The sequence below is a fragment of the Dasypus novemcinctus genome, chromosome 5 (genome assembly GCF_030445035.2).
Source record: "Dasypus novemcinctus isolate mDasNov1 chromosome 5, mDasNov1.1.hap2, whole genome shotgun sequence".
In the NCBI taxonomy this organism is placed as follows: Eukaryota; Metazoa; Chordata; class Mammalia; order Cingulata; family Dasypodidae; genus Dasypus; species Dasypus novemcinctus.
The window spans coordinates 78,280,387-78,303,014 of NC_080677.1; the positions used below are offsets into that span (position 1 = coordinate 78,280,387).

Consider the following 22,628-nt stretch of genomic DNA (forward strand, 5'->3'; position numbering starts at 1 on the left):
GAGGAGGGGAGGAGGAGAGAGGAGAAGTAACAAAAGAGCTCAAACCTTAACTGTAGCTCCGGGGAAGAAAAGCCAGTTGCCTGTATCCACTGGGTCCAGACTATCCTCTAAAACGACTTGTCTGTGAGCTGAATTGATGACCAGGATATTATCTAAGGCCCAGCAGGCTTCATACACTTCACCTACATGGAGATTTTCCTGCTTCCACTGAAACTGGATGTTCTCACCTTTGGCATCTTCAGGAAGGTAAAGGATATGGATGATTGTGCTGACATTGGAAGGGGCTCTGGAAAATATGGCGAGATGGGCAGTTGGTGCCACAAGACAGTTCAACAATGTCCTCTTTTTCATTCTCATTGATGATTACATTAAAATTATCATTTCAAATTTCAAAAATATTTTATTCATTACAGATTAAATACAATCTTATAGCCCTTTAGTTTCTTAATAAGTGCTGATTTTCATATTGGGTTATGCCAGTTGAAATATTAAAGGCTTTCAAGAAGTTTACTTTTAACATAAGGCAGCCATTAAATATATTCAAGTAAGCAAGGAAAGGGATAAATGAAGAGCAAATGGTATATACCACAAAATTTGTGGAAAAATAACAAGCGTATCTAGCAGAGTATTTGCATGTGGTAGATATTTAATCTAAAATAGTTTATTTATTTGATAATAAGAGGAAAAAAAAGAAGAAAAATAAAAAATTACTATCTTAACTTTGATTCTTCGAAATTATGCATCTATTAGAGTCCATTATATGTAATCCATTTCATAATCTGTCTTTAAGTGATAGTTATTTTATTTCTAGCAACCAGATATATTTTTAAGTTATTTATCTATATGAAATGTGAGATTTGCCATGAAAATTAAATGTTCTCATTTGTAATTATTCACAATTCCATGCAGGTCAATCTTTAAAAGCATGATGTAATCTAATATTATAATTTTAATATTGGATCTGTTAGAATCCAGGCCCTGCTGCTATATAATAAAATATTTTATTAAACATTTTATTCTACCAAAGTAAAACCCTGCTACAGTAAAAATGATTGCCTTAGCCGAAATTGAAAGTGGTACTAAAATGCAAACTAGTAGTACTCTGGGCTTGCTATAAATCAGTTTAGAAAGGACTAGAGAAAAGTCATATTTTTTCACTCACCAATGACACACATATATATCCAAGACTTGTCAGTGTAGGTTATGGATGTTGTACCTCACCTTTGGGGATAATCAATCCTTCTTCCTTTTAAAATATTTCATGATGGCTATGTTTTTTGTTTCAAAATGAATTTAAACTGATGAAGAGAATATATTTTGGTTTTAGGAAATGACTGAAAATAAGTTCACTTTGAACACCAATGGTAAGAAAAATTTACATTAATGACTATGATGGCTTGGTGCATGGCTTAAAATTGAAAGTACCATTTATTATAAAAATAAATGGAGCCAGCTGATTATATTATAATTAAATGTACAGTTTCACTATCATATAAAAAATGTAGTTGTTTTTCAGCAAGAAATATCTACGATAGTGTACTTAAACTATGATACATAACAAATTAGAAAGAGAAAAATGGAAATATGGCTAAAAGTTACAAGATTTATGCTGCCTTGCTTAAAGCCATTTATATAAATAAGTACTTAATATGAATTCATTTTTATATTAACTACTAGAAGTTAGAAGGAATAACAAAATGGGCTTTAATAAAATTGGCACAGGATGCCAGAACCCAGCTTGTACCAGGAACCACTAAATTATATTTTATTCTGCTACCAAGTGAGACAGTATATTCAAACCCATGAGTTAGAATCACTTCTCTCAGTTTTTGCTTAGACCAGAGAATAGACTTTTGAAGATATTTTTTGTTTTCTTTTGTTATTTGGTTTGAAATACTACTAGAAACTTTGGACAGACTGTTTTAGTATTAAAGACTGGTAGCTTACAGTAAGAATCTAATATTCATTCTGTTCCCCCAAATAAATCGTACTTTTTTCAATATGGAAGTATGGTAAGGGAAACAGCATATCAAAAGAGAAAACTTTCATAAAACTGATGGTAAGTGTTCTACTTGACTTAAGCCAATTTAAGAACTAAACAACCATGACAACTACTTTATACAGGTATCAAGGTATTTTTCATTTTAAATATTTTATACCTGGAATTAAGCATCCATTTTGAATTTTATGATTTTATGATTTATACTATGTAGAAGTAGCAAATATAATTTGAGTTTTGCTACATTAACAAAACCTTTTCAACATGAATGAGTTTCTTCCTAAAGCATACCTCATTTTCTTATTGAGGAATTTTTTAATAAAGAAAATGTAATACATGATTACAAGTTGCATCACGATTATAATAATAGAATTTTAGAAGCAGCCTTAGGGAAGTTAAAGGGAAATGAGAGAACTAGAGATTAGATACAAAAGACCCCGTCGCTATTAACTCCTTATCATCATCAACGGTGTGGAAGGGACTTAGGTGGTCATCTCCTTTATTCCCAGGTTTATAAGCCAAGTGGGTGGTGGTGTTATTTATGGAGGATGCTATCATAAAAGTTATGATCCCGCCTGAACCTTGACCAAAAATAAACAATTTGTTATAAGTATTACCAACAGTGGGAAGTTCTGAATGAGAAAGGACCCTTTTCACAATACCTTCTTCAAGTAGGGCATGTAATGATATGTGCATCCATTTACTTCAACATAGTTAACAGAGTACAACTAAACCATGAGCAATAAAGTTAGTGGTAGAATGAAGGCAAATAGGGATGCAGAACTCCACCAGTGTCAGCATATATAAAAACACTTTAAATTATAACAAACCTAATTTTCTCAAGCTGAATCCAATCCGCAGTATTATTCTTGGTATATGACACGATGATACTGGGATCTGAATAACTAAAGCGACATGAACCTGACCCTGTGAATAACAATAACAAATTTCAAAGTTAAAAAACAGAGAAACTACATATTATCCTTCCTCATAATTATTTTAGGTATTTTCTAATGATTTAGATATTTAATCATTTCCCCATTTTTCTAACTATGCTGGAAAAACTTTTATGATATTCTACTAAATAGAATTTGAAATATTATTTGATAAATAATTTTAAGAGCCATAAATAATGTGAAAAAAAGATAAACTGCAAATTTCTTTAGCGATACATGAGCTACTACTAAATTAAATGATAAAATAAGCACTTGGCTCACTGCTGAGAAATAGTCTAAATATTACAGAATGATTAATAATGCCATTATGGTTCTTGAAAGTTAATATCAATTAACACAATTGCATTAAATGGTACATAAGACATCAAATTGAATGATGAATGAATATATCATTCTTTATCCTTTTAAAAATGTTATCTAAATGATGAGATGGTATGTAGGAAACTAAAATGCTATAAAGAAAATTCAAGTACTAAATGAATGAGAACTATTACAGGTATGATTGATAACACTCCACTATAACTCAACATTAAAGATTTAAAATAGAGAAAATATATTCCATTGTGAATATTCTCATGATTATTGGTAACCATTTCTCACCACTATTTTCAATATTGGAAATATGAATATCAAAGCAAGTTTTAAAATTCTGACAAGAATTTGCCTCTACATGTTCAATGAATTCATAAAATGAAGTATAGTATGATTACAATTTCAAATACCTTCTTAGAATGCACAAAACAGCCATGAACCATTTGCCAGAAGTTTATAGTAACTGATATAGTTGGATTTTTAAATACTACATTAAAAACAAATGAACCAAAAGAAAACGAAATAGTGCAATTTAAGTTTAACTTTCACCCATCTGCTAGAGGAGCCTCTTTTTCAGCAAATGGCATCTATTGACGATTTTTACATTTGTAGTACTCGGGGGTTTCAAACTTTAATCAGACTCATTTATTTTATTTCAATGGTGCTTAGTACAAATCTGTGTGTTTGCAATTGCCAAATCTGGCAATGTGCTAAAAGGCCAAACCGCAGTTTTCCTGTATTTATTCTCACAGCCAAAATGTAGGTGAAAAAGCATGAAAGAAAGGGGGATATTCAAAAGAAAGCTACCCAGCAACGCAGAGCTCAAATAAAAACCCACCTTATGCCATTTTAATCATTGCTAAAGTGTACTGTTCATAAGCAGCTGCTTAAAATAAATATCAAACTGTGTGACTGGAAATGGAAACAGGCAGGATTATGTGGGACAAACTTCAACACAAACAACAGTGCAGTCTGGCAGAGAATCTGCTATTTCAAAGGAAAGTTCAAATTAGCCTAAAGAATTTAAATGTTACTTAGGTGCTTCATTTATCTTTTAGATACCATAAGTACTTGGAAGTAAATACACAAGATGAATCCCTGGAAGAAGAACAGATAGAATAGATGATAACCAAAAATATTCCTTACAGAACACAATTTCTTGCAAATTATTTACAAATTTAGAAGAGGGAAGGAAAGATGATATACATCAAAATAAAAATGTGTCCAAATATAATCTTGATGACAAATATGATTTCTTTCCTATTTTTTTGTCTTATGCTAAATTCCCAATGTTGTAAGATTAAATGTATTATGCACCCATAAAACAAGCAAACAAAAAAGAGTGTCAGTTGACTAACTCTACCTCATCACTTAGTCACTAAGTTCTTTCACATCTAAAACAATATTTTTTAAAAACCTTTTAATTTTGAGATAATTTCAAACATACAGAAAAGTTGCAGAACTAATACAGAAACAATAAACAGAACTCCATTTGTACCCTCCACCCAGAAACCCAGATTTATCAATTATCAGCATTTTGCCACATTTGTTAAATGATTAAAACATTAATGAATTTTAAATCCATCCTCTTCTCACCATTCTTAATGGACCCTCCTTAGGTCTTGCCAGGACTTTGCATAGCTCTTAGTTTGGTCTCCCTGTCTCCAGGGAATTGAATTATGTTACTTCCCTGTTTTCAATGTTAGAAAAATGCCTCAGTTCCTTTAGGACAAAGCTGTACTTCCATGCCCAGTGGGTAAAGCTGTACAGCTCCTAGAGTTCCAAATGTGCACCCGGGGAAACACACCTGACCCACGGTTATCTTAAGGGTGCCCATGTAAGAAGATGGCCAAAAAAGGCCAGTGGACTCCAACACAGGGGTGGACAGTGGGGAGACCAGGACCAGGGCGCGGGCTGTAAGTGGCCAGCCAGAGGGGAGGCACTGCGCATGCCAAGGGAGCTGAGGTGGGAGGTCTCCAGCTGGAAGACACAGCCCCCAGAGAACCAGTCAGCTTTGGATACCTGCCTCACCCAGAGACCTCTCACAACAAACTACCACTCCAATGGCACCAGTCCAATGAATAAATGATCCTCCTGCCACAAGTGTAGCTGTGCTACAAACTGGATGAAAATTTTCCTCATATAATCCCTTCCAAATGGCAACTCTACTGCCACATAGACTTTGGTCAGCAGAATAAGAATTGCCCTCACCCAGAGGGACAGCACTTGCTTGAGTCTGTCTGCAGAGAGGGGAGGAAACACGTAATCAGTGTTCACTCCTTCCTAATGCTACCCCAGAAAACTCCCTGCACCCAGACATGACGGTGCAGAGCTATCACATTCCCCAAATAAGCAGGTACTGTTTGTAACAGGCACCTTTTTCTTTCCCCTCTTAAATCAAGGATATTAAACTGCCAAAGCTGAAGTCTAAAACTGGAAGGGAAAGACAATCCCAAATGTCAAATGCAAAATATCCTCTCATTTGCAGATCCATTTTCCCTCCTTCAGATCACTTCCAATATAATCACTCACTCTAAGTAGCAATTTTGCAGGGATTTAAAGAATTAGTGAAGGAGAGAAGATAATTCATTATCATGGTTAAACATATGGTTTGAGAGCCAGTGAGGGGCTTAAACTGGCCTAAAAATTCAAGCACTTTCTTAGGGGTCTTATGGGTAAAGGAGGAAAGTCCACATACTTTCATGTTCAGCCACAACAAAGGTACGCACTACCGACAATTAAGTGCCCCTAAAATTTTGTATTCATAACATAAATTAGTGAACTTCTAGAGTTTACTGAGCACCCCAACCCAGCAGTCTAAGATATCTGGCTCCCATACAATGTAACATGGAGATTTCTGCAATGCCCAGAGTCAGAAGGAAGACAGGGTATTTTGTGTAAGGGGTATCTTATCAATGTTGATCCCAGCTGGTCAGAGTTGTCAACTCTTGATTTTAAACTGACAAATAAATTGATGATGATAAAGATAAACAGTTTCATTATTACAGGATTTTTAGGGAACCCATACTGTATAATGATGGATATTTTTATCAACACTTCTGGATTATTATTGTCTCACAGTTGGTCCTATAGCTTAAGGCACATATATACTACAATATAAATATAAGCCACTTTAATCCTTTGCTAAAGCAGATGTCTACATAATGTCCTGAAACTGTCTTACAAATAAACAACACTTTATTGACAATGTCCTGTCTATATTATTTTACTTTATTATTTATTTTTAGGAACATGCTTTACATTCTCAAGTTAAATATAAAAATACTGGACTATTTTGTCAAATTTTCAGATTTAAAACACATGTCTAAGTTCATTCTTATTAGGTTAATGTTGTAATACACATAGTTAAGAAAAATAGAAGAGCTCAGACAGTAATGCCTTCATCTCTACACCCACAAATCTATGTGTACCGTGCTCTCTGCCCATCTGTACCCATGTTTTCTGCCTTCTTGGATGAAGAGTTTCTGCCCCAATCAAAGGTCAACCTCCTCAAGTGATGGTCTGGGTACCATCTACTCTCATCTTCCAAGGATCTTAAATTTTCCTTAAAATTAAATAAAATTAAAATTTTTAATTTTCCCCTTCTCTTCTGCATCAGTTTCTTCAGTGAGTTTCCTGAATCATTCCTATCACCATATAAACAAGATCAAGTATCTCCCATCTTCAAAACATAAAGATTTCTTGATGTCACACCCTGCGGTCACCCCTCGGGCTGAAGTGTGGTTTGCTGGCCTGGCAGGGGAGCGGCCACGGTAGGCCTAATTCCGCTGCCCCCATAATAGGGTGGTTGGTCGGGCCCACCGCCACCCCTGAAGGAAGCTCGGCATGGGCGCAGAGTGCCCTCGGGTCTCCCCTTCTCAGCAGCCATGCTTCCGCGGCCGCCCCTCCTCCCAGATGGCGCCACCCGATGCCTTGTGGGGCGGCACCCTTCTTCTTTCTCCCTGCGCAGGCGCAGGGCAGAAAGTTCCAGTCTGCCCTTTTCCCCTCCCCCAACAGCAGCAACAGCCAGGTGTGGGCGGAAAAATCCAGCCCGCCCTTTTCCCTTCCCCCAACAGCAGCAACAGCCAGGCGTGGGCGGAAAAATCCAGCCCGCCCTTTTCCCTTCCCCCAACAGCAGCAACAGCCAGGCGTGGGCGGAAAAATCCAGTCTGCCCTCCACCCCAGCAGCAGCAGCCACCAATCCCTAAACCCTGCCCCTTCCCCCAGCAACAGCGACAGCCAATCCCTAACCACCACCCCTCCCCCGTCCAGTACCGCCCACTGACCTTTCGCCGGCAACCAATCAGAACAGGGCATGGCTTCGACCAATCAGCCTTCCCCAGCCCCTATAAAACTGTTGCCTCTCCCTCAGTAAAGGGACTTGCGTGTTTACCTTGTCTCCGCGGTAGTTCTTCTGCCGTGCGCCCTCCAGTCCTGGGAGCCCCCGACAAGGGCCTGGCCTCCCTTGTCCCCAGTTCGTCGCCGGCTTCTCCGGGCGACCCCTTCGTCGCCGGCTTCTCCGGGCGACCCCTTCGTCGCCGGCTTCGCCGGGCGACCCCGTCAGCCGAACCGCGCAACCCCTTGTGAGACCGATCCCTCGTCTGCTGCCAGACCGACCCCTCGTCCCAAGTGGGACCGACCCCTCGTCCCAAGCGGGACCGACCCCTCGTCCAGAGCTGGACCGACCCCTCGTCCGCAGCCAGACCCCACCTCTACCAACCGAGCAAGCCGCCGCAACACCCTATCTCCTTTTCCTTCCCCTCCTATTTTTGCCATCCTTTACAACAAAACTTCTCAAGAGTTGTCTGGATATTTTTTTCCACTTCCACACGTCTTACTCTCTTTTCCCCATTCACACAATCTTCTCCTCTCGGGCACTCCACTGAAACTGGGCATTGCTGAGAGCTCCGTGTGGCACTGCATGGGAGCCAGATTTCTTCAGATTGTTGGATTGGGGTGCGCGGTAAATTCTAAAAGTTCACTAACTTTTATTTTAAATACAAAACTTTAGGAACACTTAATTCCTTTTGTAGGTAGTGTGTACTCTCGTTGTGGGTAAACATGAAATTATATGGACTTCCCTCCTTCACCTATAAGAGCCTAAGAAAGTACTTGAATTTTTAGACCAATTTAAGCCCCTGGGGAACTCCAGTGGCCAAATTACAATGTATCACTTTTCAAAACTCAGCTTACTTGACCTCTCAGTATTGCAATACGTTCTTCTCTTGGCTCCCACAACCTTCCTGAGTTTTCTCACACTGTATCAGCCACTCCTTCTCAATCTTTTTTGTTTCCCTTTTCCTGCTTGACCTCTAAATGTTTTAGTGCATTTCTCTTCTCTTATCTACATTCTCTCCTTTGGTGATCTTACTGGCTTTCAAGGCTTTAAACAACATCTGAAACAGATGATACTCAGGCTTTCATCTCCCATAAACTTCACACTTGCAGATCCAATTGCTACTAGGTATCTCTAATGGGCATCTCAAACATAATAAGTAAAAATTAGAAGTATTGGTTTTCTACCCCCAAATATCTTGTGTGCCACTGAGTCATTCTGTTTCAAATGGCATCTTCCCAAATGCTCAAACAGAAAAATCTAGGAGCCATTCTTGATTCCTCTCTTGCTTCACCTCCCACTTGTAACCCATTAGTCTGTTCATTTAATTCTTCCTTCAAAATAGATCCTGAATATTTCTCTCCCTCTCTACTGCTACAGCCTAGGTGAAATCAGGATCACGCCTGGCTGGTTTTATTGCTTCCCCTTTTACCCTCCAGCACATAGCAATCAGAGGGTTGCTTTTTTTTTTTTTTTTTTTTTAAAGAACAGAGAGGCTTTTTAAGTGTTTTAGCAATCAAGCTATTTCCTGCTTAAAAAACCTCTTAAGGCTTCTCAGCACACTAGCAACAAAACATAGCTCCTCACCATGATGTACAGAATGCTATGTGCTCTGTTGTCCCTTGTGTCTTAGACCCTGTCTCTTACCACTTTTCCTTTCACTTGCTATGCTCCAGACACTCCTGACTTTATGTTTCCTGAACACTCCATCCCAGGACTTTTATATTCCTTCTCTCTGCCTGAAACTCTACTGATGGTCACAAACTTCCTGATTCCCTATTCTCTCTTCATCCCACTCCATCCCATTCATACATTGTCATGAACTTCCCTTGGCTGCATCCCTCTTCTCTGGGTACCTGTGCACCCATCACCATCTCAAAGAAGCCTTCCCGGACCACTCATTCTCAAGTAGTCCACCAAACTCCAATCATCCTCTCTCTTCTCACACAGTTTTATTTTATTCACAGTGCTGATCGGCCTTGTAATCTATTTGCTCAAATTCCATCAGAACAGGGATTGTGCCTGTCTTGTTTGCTCCTTGTGTCCCTAGTACCCAGAACAGCACCCAGTATACAGTAGGAGCTCAGGGACCACTCACTGAACACGTTTGCTGTAACTTGTTTATTTTAACTTCCTTGTTTCTTTGTTTTCACTGAGGGGAAGAATCACAGTTGCTTGGCCTTAAGGATTTTTGACCTGCCTAGTTAAAAGTAGGCAAAAGTGGGTCTGACAGCCACACTTTAGAATATATGGACTGCATGTAAATTCATCACTGATTAACTTTAGTACTGTCATATAGTCAACAAAGTAATAATCTCACAAGTTAATGACAAAAGGCCTAAAGTGAGTGATGTGATTCTATAATCCAGATGCCATCTAATTTCGGAATACAAACATCAGAGACAAATTACTTGAGTAAAAATGGTAAACTGTCAATCCTTCTATCAGGAATAGAATAATAATGATAACTAGGTGAGTCATTTCACTTATTAGCAATGTCTTATTATAATGGCCCAACATAATTGAAAATAAGGAATTTGCAAAGTCATACAAAATGGTCATAAATTCACAAATCTCATGCTTTGATTGTTCCATCAGGAATATTTTCTATTGCATTACAAAAAAGGGTTTCTCAAGTGTACCATCTTCTTGATCATAAGATAATATCTTGTCTGTTTAAGTTGATTAGAAGTTGATTAGTTTTTTTCTGTTTGAATATATCAACAGGTTAGCATATTGTTCTTAAGAAAAAAACAGTTGCATGTTTAGGAGAAACCTTTTATTATTTATTTATTGCAATGTGATGGATTAATGAGAACAAAATGTGATGGTTAAGTGCATTTTAGAATGTATCATACAGCCTTAAATAGATAATATTTAATTTTTCTCATATGGGACAACTTTACATGATAATGAACTCAAAATTTGCTTGCATTACTAGTAGTTCTATATGGTTTAATATTTCACTTTTTGGAATGAAATTTCCCCTAATATAAGGTATTCTACATTAAGGCAATATAACAAAGGGGGTAGGAGAGTAGACAATGGAGCCAGGCAACCAGGATTGGAATTTTGGCTTCGACACTTCTTGACTGTGTGACTTTGTGTAAGTCACTTATCCCTTCTGTTTCTTAATTTGTAAAAAGTGGATAATAGCAGCAACCACTTCATAAAACTGTTGTGAAGATTAATGAGTTAAAACATGGAAAGTGCTTAGAAAATAGCTCTTGGCTCATATTGTTTAATAAATTTTAATGATGATTCAATATTTTTGTTTCATTTAATAAATTAATTTATCCTAGAAATAGGATAAATGTGGCTTGTTGCATTTTTTCATGGACTAAATATTAAATTGAATCATAGTCTTATCAGAGAACTTTTGGCACATTTTTCTTTCTATGGCTTCTTTCATTTTGGGCCATTTCCCTAATCTTTGGTGGAAATGCTAGACGTTCAATAAGGAAATGAAAACGGAAGCCCAAATGATTAACCTGTTTGTCCACATGACTGGTAAATGCACGAATGGAGGAAGAGTGTACTTGGTTCAAAAAAACCCCCAAAAACAAAGAAGACACCTTGTGAAAAGGATAGTAAGACAAACCAGTATAAAGTAATAAATTTCATAAAATCTATACAATTGCTAGAGTGGTGTTAAAAATTAGGTTTTGCGTTTTCTAGTATCCAAAGACAACAGAAAACTTGATCAGTTATAATTTTCATAGCACCGATGCTGGTTTGGAGTTAGGTTCCCTAGAACAACTTGTTCTTAATCTAGTCCATTCCTGTGAGTGTGAACCCTTTATAAACAGGAACTTTTGGTGCAGTTACCTCAGTTAAGGTGGGGCCCAGTCCAGTCAGGATGGTCTTAGTAATATTTCTGGAGGCCTTGGAGAGAGAAGACATGGGGAGCAGCCAACAGAGCCCAAACAGAAAGGAGAAGATGCTGCGATGCTCATTGCCATATGCAGGAAAAGCCAAGGGACCTTAAGCATTTCTGGCTAGCCAGAAGCTACTGACGCCAGGAGGAAGCAAGCCTGCTAGCCTCTGAAACCATGAGCCAATATATTTCTATTATGTGGAATTTGTATAGTAGCTAGGAAGCTGAAACAACATCCATGGAGAAAAACGCCCAGTTACTCAAGATAACAACCATGGATGCTATGAACACAGGGCTACTACTATGTGCATTCCTGGTTTACAGGTAAATAAACTGAAGCAGAGAGAGAGGTTAAGACAGTACCCAAAGCCACACCTACCAACCAAGGCGATTCAGAGTTGGGTAGACCAGCACCCACACTTTCGACTACCTCACTATACTGCTCCTGGTACACAAAGCATGCTTTAAAAAACAAAACAAAACAGCTCCACATTTTCACAGTCAGAACATATTTTCCTGAATGGATTGGAGGTTGACACTTGTTTCTGTGCTTCTACTCAGTCTCATGACTAGTCAGAATGGCCCTGTTTTGGAAAAGTGAGAAAACCTAAGGGACTGGACTACCTCTAGCCTAAAAACCCTGTTAGTCACCATCTCAGCTTTCTCTCAGATTTTACCATAGGAGAAGCTCACAGTGAACTGTACCAAAGAGATATGCTGGGTTTATTTGGGCATCACTTTCTCTGTGCATTCCCTGTCTCTTCCTCTCCTTCCCCTGCTCCATTAGTCCATCAGTCACCCAAACCTGTGGACCCTCCTCCTGGGTATTTATTAACCTGTACTTTTCTTTTACGTTCATTACCTTCTCTGTAGACCATCTCTCACCCAGATCAGTGTGACAGCCTCCTAACTGGGTTCTCAGGGCAAAAAGACAGAAGGTTAACCTTATTCCAAAGAATTTCTTTACTAGCCTTTTAACTTTTTAAAAATCCACAGAAAGGCATTTTAAAGAAATTTTAAGAAAATAATTGCATTCATTCCAAAAAAAAAAAAAAAAGCAAGAGTTTAACATTTCCCAAGTTAAAAAACTTTTACTATATGAACAGAGTTAACCTGCTATAATATACAATCAGGATTAAGTTTAAGATACCAATGTAATTGACATTAGTATCCTAAGTAACAAATTCTATAAAGGCTTACAAATCTGTTTCTGACTTAATCATTTTCCATAATGAAAGAATGAATATTTACAAGTGTAAAAGAGTACCTAGTACTTGTTGACTTTTAAAAACAGGAATAAAAAGAATGGCAAAGCTTCTTTATATTTGGTTGCTTCCTTTTACTGCTTGAGAGAACCATTATTGTAATTAAAACAAATATTATATTGTAACCTTGGTCTGATCTCTGAACCACTTTTACTCAATTTAAAATAAAGTTACAACTGTAAAAGGTATCAAATTTTACTACTGGTTCTATTTAAATACTATTGTCCCTAGTGTAATTCAGAAAAAATAGACATCTTTCCACTTATGTTATAGGAAAGTAGGTCAAGATGAGCAATCAATCAGTCTGTCAACAAACTATTGAAGGTATTTTATGTCAGAGGCATTGGTAAACTAAAACACTTCAGTTTCTCGTGGTTCAGTCCCACTTCTCTTGACTTCTGCTATCAGTCAGGAAAAACAAGTAAATACACACCCTCTGAACAGCCTTTCCCATTTAAGAAGTCCAAGATCATTTTGCACTGACATTTCCACAAGGCTCTTGAGCTGGTTCTTCTGCTGAGCTAATTCGCTGACCCAATCCCAGCCCCTACCCAGGCTTGCACTCTGAGAGGCCTTACCCTAGCCACCTTCAATAAAATGCTACCCCCAATCATTTGCCGGGCGATTTATTTTCTTCATTGCATTTATTACTCCTTGACATATTAATTTATTTGATACTTGCCTCTTCCCACTAGAAAGTACAGCTCAAAAAGGGCAAAGATTCTGATTTGTAGATGCTGTCTTGAGCATTGTTTCAAAAGAGGAGGAGAAGCTCAATGAATACTGGTTGAATGAACGAATCAGCCAAATCTTTGCTAGCTTCATTCAGTTAAATTCTAGGAAGAGAGTCTTCTGAAGATACAGTACTGTTATTATTGCTACTGCTACTACTACTACAATCACCATCATCATCCTCTTTTGTAGCACTTTTCAGCAGGATAGGGAGAGAGGGGTGATTTATAGCATCTGTCCACCAGTATAGAGACCAACACTTTTCCAGGAAGAGACAGATGGCAGCAAGTGCACATCTCTCAGGTTGGCACTGAAGGTTCTTTGGCACATGGTTTTAGTTGATGCTGCATTTCTGTTCTTCTATTTAATATTTTCCCCTGGAGACAAAACAAGCTACAGGTATAAGTGATTGATAATTGATAAATGAGGATATGACAACCACTTTGCTATTTCTTGTGGGGGTGGCCTTAACTAAAGCAGTCAGCATACTAACCATATTTTTGGAGAGAATGTATTCATGGTTAACTCATAATTTATTGTTATCACCCTTCTAGGATTTAGGATCATAGTGGGAAGACATTTAAGAGATCATGAAGATGAACACTTTCCCTTTACAAATGAGTTGCCAGGGTGCATGCAGGCTCCACCACTCACCCTGGTTTATGTGGTGAACTCAACTGGCAAAGAAGGGACGCAAGGACCACCCTCAGTCCAGTGCCCTTTTCTTTTCCCCATTTATACCAAGAGCAAAAGTTCTTTGTCCATAAAGGAGTCATAAAGTCACGTAAACAGCTGTATAAAGAAGTGAAGAAGTAACAATAAGATTACTACCAGAAAGGGTATGGGGAAAGGCAGGAAGAGATGAGAGGTGGAGGCGTCTTCGGGACATGGAGCTGCCCTGGATGGTGCTTCACCGGACATTGTAAATCCTCACAGGGCCTACATGATGGAATAGAGGAGAGTATGGGCCATGATGTGAACCAATGTATATGAGGTGCAGAGGTGCCCAAAGATGTACTTACCAAATCCAATGGATGTGTCATGATGATGGGAACGAGTGTTGTTGGGGGGGGGGAGAGGGGAGGTGGGGGGGTGGGGTTGAATGGGACCTCACATATATATTTTTAATGTAATATTATTACAAAGTCAATAAAAAATAAAAAAATTAAAAAAAAAAAAAAAAAAAAGATTATTACCAGAGTGTAAACATGTCTATCAATATATTATATATAAATGTAATGCTTACTTCTACTTAATGTAATAGTTACATTACAAGCTGATAAAACTCAGGCTTCAGGGCCCCTCATGGTATGAGCATCTTCCAAGGCCACATTTTATAACATTTGCAATTGGTCAAGACTGCTGCCCATTTTGACTTCCCCTTCATAATGCTCCCCTTAAGTTGAGGTGGCATTGGCATAGCCATGACCACTTTTGGAATCTGGGTAAGAAGAAACTGAGTTGGAGAGTATGTTTACTCTGGTTAATGTAATCTGGCGATGTAGTTAACAGGTGACTTCTGTTTTAGACATTTTCAGTGTAGGAATGGCTTTCTGGAGCACTCCTACACCCACGGTGCTGACTCACCAGCATCATGACTCAAGGACAATGATGATAAACTTTAAAGACTGACATCCATTCAAGGAGTAGTTAAGATTAGTCACTGCACAAGGGAAGTTCAAATGCCCTGCAATCTTATAGGTCAGACATGAAAGAAATGAAACAGAGAAATTTCCCCAAATTGTTAATGATCCTAAAATTTACATGACATTATCAGTAAGGGGTTTTGAAGGTAAACTGTTAAGAGTTAAAAACAAATTCTGATAGGGAAGCAGAAGTGGCTCAACTGACAGAGTGTCCATCTACCATATAGGAGGTCCAGGTTTCGATCCCCAGGGTCTCCTGACCCATGTGGTGAGCTGGTCCATGCGTAGTGCTGCCACGCGCAACACATGCAAGAAGTGTTGTGCCACGCGGGGGTGCCCCCAGGTAGGGATGCTCCATGTGCAAGGCGTGTGCCTTGCAAGGAGAGCTGCCCCACGTGAAAAAAAGTGCAGCCTGCCCAGGAGTGGCACCGCACACAGGGAGAGCTGAGGCAGCAAGATGATGCAACAAAAAAGAGATGCAGTTTCCCAGTGCCACCTGATAATGCAAGTGGACACAGAACACACAGCAAACAGTCACAGAGAGCAGACAATGGTGGGGAAAGGGAGAGAAACAAACAAACAAACAAACACACAAATTCTGACACACCAACTAGAGGCAGACTGAATCACATTTTTTATTATCCCTATAGAAACTAGAAGAGAGAGTCTAAGTGTATGTAGCCAAAAAAATGTAAGAGAAATAGTATCATAGGGTATTTCAGGCAGTTAATAAAATGAAGATATTATGTCATAGTTTTAGATTTTGTGATGTTTGTGGCAGTTTTAAAAATTGCGATTTTGGGGAGCTTTCATTTCCCATTCTAAATAAATATTCATATTTGTACCTAATTTTGAATGTATAATTTTATATTTTTTTCCTTAAAGAGACCCTCACTCCTTGCCCAAATTATATAAGCTTCAAGTTCCATAAAACCTGTCCCTCTATTCCCCCTACAGAGAATGCATTCCACGTGTATTCCTGCATTTCATGAACATCTTAAACTACTGGTCTTACAGGACATGATTCCAGATTATAGAATTCTTTTTCCACTACTTAACATGTACAATTCAGTGATTAATACATTTTAACAGAGCAGCAAGAGAGAAGGAGAATTTATGATTTCTGAAATGATTTTATTCTCTATTACTTAAGCCAGGTTTGGCTCAATTAGAATAATCTTATAAGGCAAAGGCAATTCAGTGGAGAAAGAAAGATAGTCTTTTCAAAACAGGATGCTGGGAAAAGTAGATATCAATACACAAAAAACGAATCTAGTCCCAGACTTTACACCTTTCATAAAAATTAATTTGAAATGGATCATAGATCAAAATGTAACATGCAAAACTATACAAATTCTAAAAGATAACATAGGAGAAAAGCTAGGTGAGCTTTGGTTTGGCCATGACTTTTTAAATACAACACCAAAAGTATGATCCAATAGAAAATGATGATGAGTTGTACTTCACTGAAATTTAAAACTTCTGTGAATGGCAGTTATGAGAATGAAAGATAAAACACAGACTGGGAGATACTATTTGCCAATCACATATCTGATAAAGGACTTACATACAAAATATATAAAGAACTCAACAATAAGAAAACAACTCAATTACAAAATGGGCAAAAGATTTGGACATCTCACCAAAGAAGATATACAGATGGCAAATAAACATACGAAAAGATGTTCAACATCATATGTCATTAGGGAATGGCAAATTAAACAATGAGATAACACTACACACCTATTAGAATGGCTAAAATCCCAAGCACAGACAACATCAAAGGCTAAGGAGGATGGGGAGCAATAGGAGCTCTCTTTCATTGCTGGTGGGAATGCACAATGGTACAGCCACTTTGGAAGACAGCCTGGTAGTTTTTTTTTCACATGCATGTAATCTTGCCATGCAATCCAGTAATTGCACAACTAGGTATTTACCCAAATTAGCTGGAAACCATACAAAAGCCTGCACATAAATATTTATAGCAGCTTATTGAAAATTACGAAAAAATGAAAGCAACCCATACGCCCTTCAATACATAAGTGGATATAGAAATTGGTGAATCCATACAATGGAGTAATAGTCAGGAATAAAAAAAAAAAGAACTATCAGGCTACAAAAAGAAATATTAAATTCATATTGCTAAATGAAAGAAACCAGTCTGAAAAAGCTACATATTATATGACTCCAAGTTTGACATTCTGAGAAAAGGCAAAACTATAGAGACAGTAAAAAGATCAGTGGTTGCTGTGGTTTTATGGGGGGGAGGGGGATGGATAGGTGGAGTACAGGGCATTTTTTAGGGCAGCGAAACTTTTCTGTATACTGTAATGGTGGATATATGACAAAATGCATTTGCAAAACATATACCAGTACATGACACAGAGTGAACCCTACTGTAAACTATGGACTCTAGTTATAATGTATCAGTATTGGCTTATCAATTTTAACAACTATACCACACTAATGAAAAAATATTAATAAAAGGGGAAATTGTGTGCAGAGAGAGGGTTGGAGGATGGGAAGAGAGTATATGGGAACTCTGTGCTTTCTTCACAATTTTTTGGTAAACCTGAAACTGCTCTAAAAGATAAAGTCTATTATTTTTTAAATATAGTCTTATAAGGAAATGGATCACATTACAATTGAATTAGGATTAATGAAGTGACTTTAAGTAATGGTTTGTTTATGCAAGAAACATGTCATTCAGTTTTGGACTATGTTGGAGATGAATGAAACCTACGTTGACCCTCATGAGCCTCAACTGCCCAGCAAAAGCCAAAGACACGTGTAACTTCCGGGACTCAGTGACTGGAGTGCTTCTTAGCAGTTCTGACTGGGAGAATCCTGAAGAGCTGTTAGAGACTTTAATGTCAGGAATACACAAACACTTGAACAAGTAGCATAGCACTTACATGTTAACCAAATGAAGTCTGTATATAGCACATTGAAAACCTGCTCATTGGGCAGTGGCCTATTAACCACAAGATACATGCATGGAAGGGAATGCGAATACTTCCTAGAGGGAAGAAGTCTCCAAAATTCACAAACAAACTTCTTTCTTTCCTCTCATCCCTCCTGGGTGGCTGCCATAAAAATAAACAACTTAAAGGATAGCTTTAGTTGGTATGAAATCAGGGATCACTTAATAATGCCAGTACTTTCTTCTATTAAGAATTCAAGAGTTATTCTCTTCCTTTGAGTAACTGTCACACAGCTCCGTAATCCCTTGGGGTTAGATGAGTTCCAGGATTTTAGTCAATGAATGGATATCAGAACAATAACATGGTGCACAGAGCATATATTATGCAACGTCCCCAGCAAGGTCCAGGGCAATATTTTATAATCAAACACCTGAATATTTATAAATAATGAAATATTATAAATAGTGAAATAGTGAAAGCATGAAGATTCATATAAGTACTAAAAATAAAGTTTATATTAATAGCCATAAATTGTTTCAAGGAGGAACTTGCCAAATGTTACAGATTAGGTACTATGAGCCTCTTATTTCCAATGGCTACCGTTATTTCTCTTTGTTTTCATAGAAGGATTAATCAATTCGTTTTTAATCTCCCAAGGCCAGGGTAGTTTGAATTTTATTTGGTTATATATTCCACCGCCAGGCCCAGGACTTTTCAAAGTACACCAGAGTCCAGACAATACAAAGAGCTACCGTATCTTGGGGATTGGTAGTGGTCGTTGGGAGCAGCCTCACTTCCCAAAGCTCTGCCTGCAAAACAAGCTGCCTTTGCAAATATAGCACAGAGCCACAGGAGGAGGAGAGGAGAGAGCTTGCAGAATTTATAGATGGGGAAAAGCACTGCCAGAAATCATGCCTCTGGATAGCACTATAAATACTGAAGGCTCAAGGAACTCGGGACAGAGCCCTGCTGAGGATTCTTGCAGTACAAGTGCTGTCCCTGCCATCACTCACATCCCAGCCCTCAGAGCCAAGGGGGCTGTCAGAGCAGAGTGTAAACATCAGCGTGTGGTACACCAAGGTCATAAAGTTATGAAATGGATGTAATCTGGCTACTTAGGACTCTGCTACAGCTGGTGCAAATCTTAGCAGGAGGATCAATGCATCCTTTCATCTTTTCTTGGTAAGTAAATGAAGGGTCATTAACTTAAGGTTGTAGTGAATGGAAAGAGAAAGAGAAATGAACAGAGAACTTTCAGAGCTTTTAAAAAGCTAGGCATTGTCACTCCCAGGGGATATTACATGCCATTCTAGCTTAGGGTGTTCAAGAAAGGGACTCGCCTCATTCTGTAATACACTCAAATGTGAAAACTTGCTGATATGAAGACTTTTGGTATAATTAGCAGCTCTGGCATCCACGTTTTTTGCTAAGAGCGATTTTTGAGGACAGTGGGGAAAATACTCACTGTGCACCCCAAAACATCAAGAAACACATTAAAAGATTATCTGCTACTTTGCAATTCTTCTTAAAAAAGTCTGTCTCAAGTAAGTCATGGGCCATTATTATCAGATGATCAATATTTTCAGAGTTCTACAAACTTCTGTTCAAATATTACATTGGAGGCAGCTGTGCCTGTTTATTCTCTAATAACAACAATGGTGCAGAGCAATGATTAATAACACTTAGACCTTTATTTCCTTCTTAACTGAGTCTGCCAGAAAAATCCCAAGAGTATCAGCTCTATTGGCCAATGGCATCAACAGTCTATTGTAAGTAGAGCAACATCTTCGTAATATGCCAAACTACACCTTCTCAACAGAACTTAAAATATGAATCCCAGTTTTGTGGGTTTTGTTTCATTTGTTTGTTTCTTTTATTTTTACCCCAGTTTTAAGCAAACAATGCCATAATATACAGGATAACTGGTTTAGTAAGTTTCTTAGTTTTCATGTTTGTTTTATTCCTCTTCCAGTACAAAAACCTACAATTTATAAGATTTTATGTATCTGTTCATCTTGTTTTTGCAATGTGGCATATCTATATAGACGTGTTTCACTGAACTGTAAATTTTATAAAATAAAAATGTAATCAAGTTTGCTCTTTGGTAGTCAGCTTGCTTCTTGTCTGATATTTTTGTCACTCTCATTATCTTCCTGTATATCAGTTATCCACATAGAACTCTGGAACACAGAGTTCAAGGCAAAGGGAAAAATAAACCCACCTGGGTAGATGAGCATTTGGCCCCAAGTTAGCTATTTTACCAATTCTCAGACCACGGGAGAAATATGTGCATGAAGAATGGCTGATCAGGGAATGCTGTTCCTGGCCAGGTGTTCCGTTTCCTCCAGCTGCCGTTAGGCTTGCTCCTAGCTGTTGTCCCCATGTCTGACCATGCTTACACACCTCCTGGGTGCAGCTGCTTCAGGCTTTCATTCTGTACAGGTACTGATTGGCCTTTCCTGTGCTTACACAGAGAGTTGGCAGCTGATGCCATTTAAGTTCAAGGGACTGTAGCCCAAGGGGCAGCAGTTGATACATGGGTAAGAAGTGGGGGAAGGAAAAAAGGGTCATCGGATAATGTTTTGTGGCAGCCCGGGTGGGCTGCATCCTGGGGCTTCTCAGTCCCAAATGACAGGAATAGGAATCGTGACTGAAAGGGCCCTACAGATAATACTTTAATTAAGATCATTCTGTACAAGAGGAAATCCTCAAATTACTCTTGGATCTATCAAGAACAAATAAATTCACTTTTGGTAAAATATGATGAATAGAGTTGACATTCTTTCATGAATAGAAATTGTTGGTTTAGAGGAATGAAATATCCCAAATCTTTGGTCAGTCCAAATTATAAATTGAACAATTATTTGTATGTGGAAATCTAGAGTTTTCATCTACAACTGTTTTCTGTCCACCAAAAAATACCCCTAATGGAATTTAGACTATTTTTAACTGAAGAAATCTAATTCAAGGACAGTGTTACAAGACAGGCCATTACAAGGATGCAAAATCTCCATTTCAAGCATCTATTACAATTGATATTAAGGGTTTTAAAGGGTCAAATAAAATAGAACAATAAAAATCCTCAAAAATATTCTGTATGAACACTAAAAACATGAAAGACCTTATTCATAAAATATAGAAAAAGAGCCATATTTTAAAAGCAACTCTGCTCCACCTTCTGTTTTATATCTGTTTATTTTAAAAATCAGGGTAGTGGTAATTATTTCTGTTTTGACTGATTTTATTTGTAAGCAGTCCATTGGTTTTGCAAAGTTTTCTTTCTGGAGAAATACAACAGTATGTGATTTATTGCACTTAATATTTTGCACCTTAGTCACTTCCCTGGTTGAAATTTTCCAATCTCATTAAGTGACTACTTTAGTTTACGACAGATGGACAGTGACAACAGGATATAAAATGAACAGCTGTCCTCCTCCCCTTTTGCACCTTTCTCCCTTCCAGTCCTATTCCCATTCCCTCACTTGCAAAATATTTATATTGCTTCATTTTCACTGCCACTTCCTTCATAAGGAAGAGAGGAATTGATTCTCTTCCAATTTATGGACTATCCATACCCTCTTCCAACCATCTTCCCACCCCTTTGCAAGTTTCCTGCCAAGCCCACAGTGGAGAACTTTCACCAGCACCTATGTCAGGGAAACAAAAAGAAGAGAAATACAAATGTGTCAGGCTTTGCCAGCTTTCCTGCCGGGCAGTTCTCCCCAGAGCGGGGCCATATAATCCACGCCTGAGTGCTCGCCCCTGGTCCAATTCCTAGGAGGACAAATCCACATCTTGGGCAGCAGGTGTTACACACCACCTCTCTCTCCACCCCCAGCAATCTGGAGGCTGGTATCCCCACCCTCATTGCTGTTGTGACTCTGACCTTGGGCCCCAGTTCTTACAATGGCCCCTGCCTTGTTATCCCCGCAGGAGGCTATTCCTCTATCCTTCGCCGTGACCCTGGCCCTCTGGGCTGGCATCTTGTCTGCTATCATCATCCTGCCTCCCAAATGATGAAGTCCTACTTCTGGAACTCCCTCTTTCCTGGACCTTCTGACAAGTGTGCTCTCACTCTCTTTTGAGTTCCAGGGCTCTGTGGTTTGTCTGCACTCTTTACTTAACAAAGTTTACTGCTTTTTCTTGGTTTCTTCTCACACATGGACTTTTTTTTTACCTATTTGATAAACTCCTTGAAGGCTGGGCAGTGTCTTTTCTCTTCCGTGGACCTAGAGACACCAAATTATATTTAAAATATCCTAGGGAAGTGGACTTGGCTCAACGGATACAGCATCTGCCTACAACATGGGAGGTCCTTGGTTCAAACCCAGGATCTCCTTGACCCGTGTGGAGCTGGCCCACGCACAGTGCTGATGTGTGCAAGGAGTGCAGGGGTGTCCCCTACATAGGGGAGCCCCAAGTGCTAGGAGTGTGCCCTGTAAGGAGAGCCGCCCTGCCAAAAGAAGTCCAGCCTGCCCAGGAGTGGTATCGCACACACGGAGAGCTGACGCAGCAAGATGACGCAACAAAAAGAGACACAGATTCTCGGGCTGCTGACAAGAATAGAAGAGGACACAGAAG

General features: G+C 38.6%; 1 protein-coding gene across 1 annotated transcript in view; it reads right to left on the bottom strand.

Moving 5' to 3' along the window:
- RELN (reelin) overlaps positions 1–22,628 on the bottom strand; it is a 516,519-nt gene that overhangs the window by 222,097 nt on the left and 271,794 nt on the right. The window contains exons 9-10 of the mRNA XM_058297120.2: positions 2,830–2,926; positions 46–286 (exon numbers count right to left, since the gene is read on the bottom strand). Coding sequence (XP_058153103.1) covers positions 46–286; positions 2,830–2,926 — 338 coding nt within the window. The remainder of the gene's footprint in view (positions 1–45; positions 287–2,829; positions 2,927–22,628) is intronic.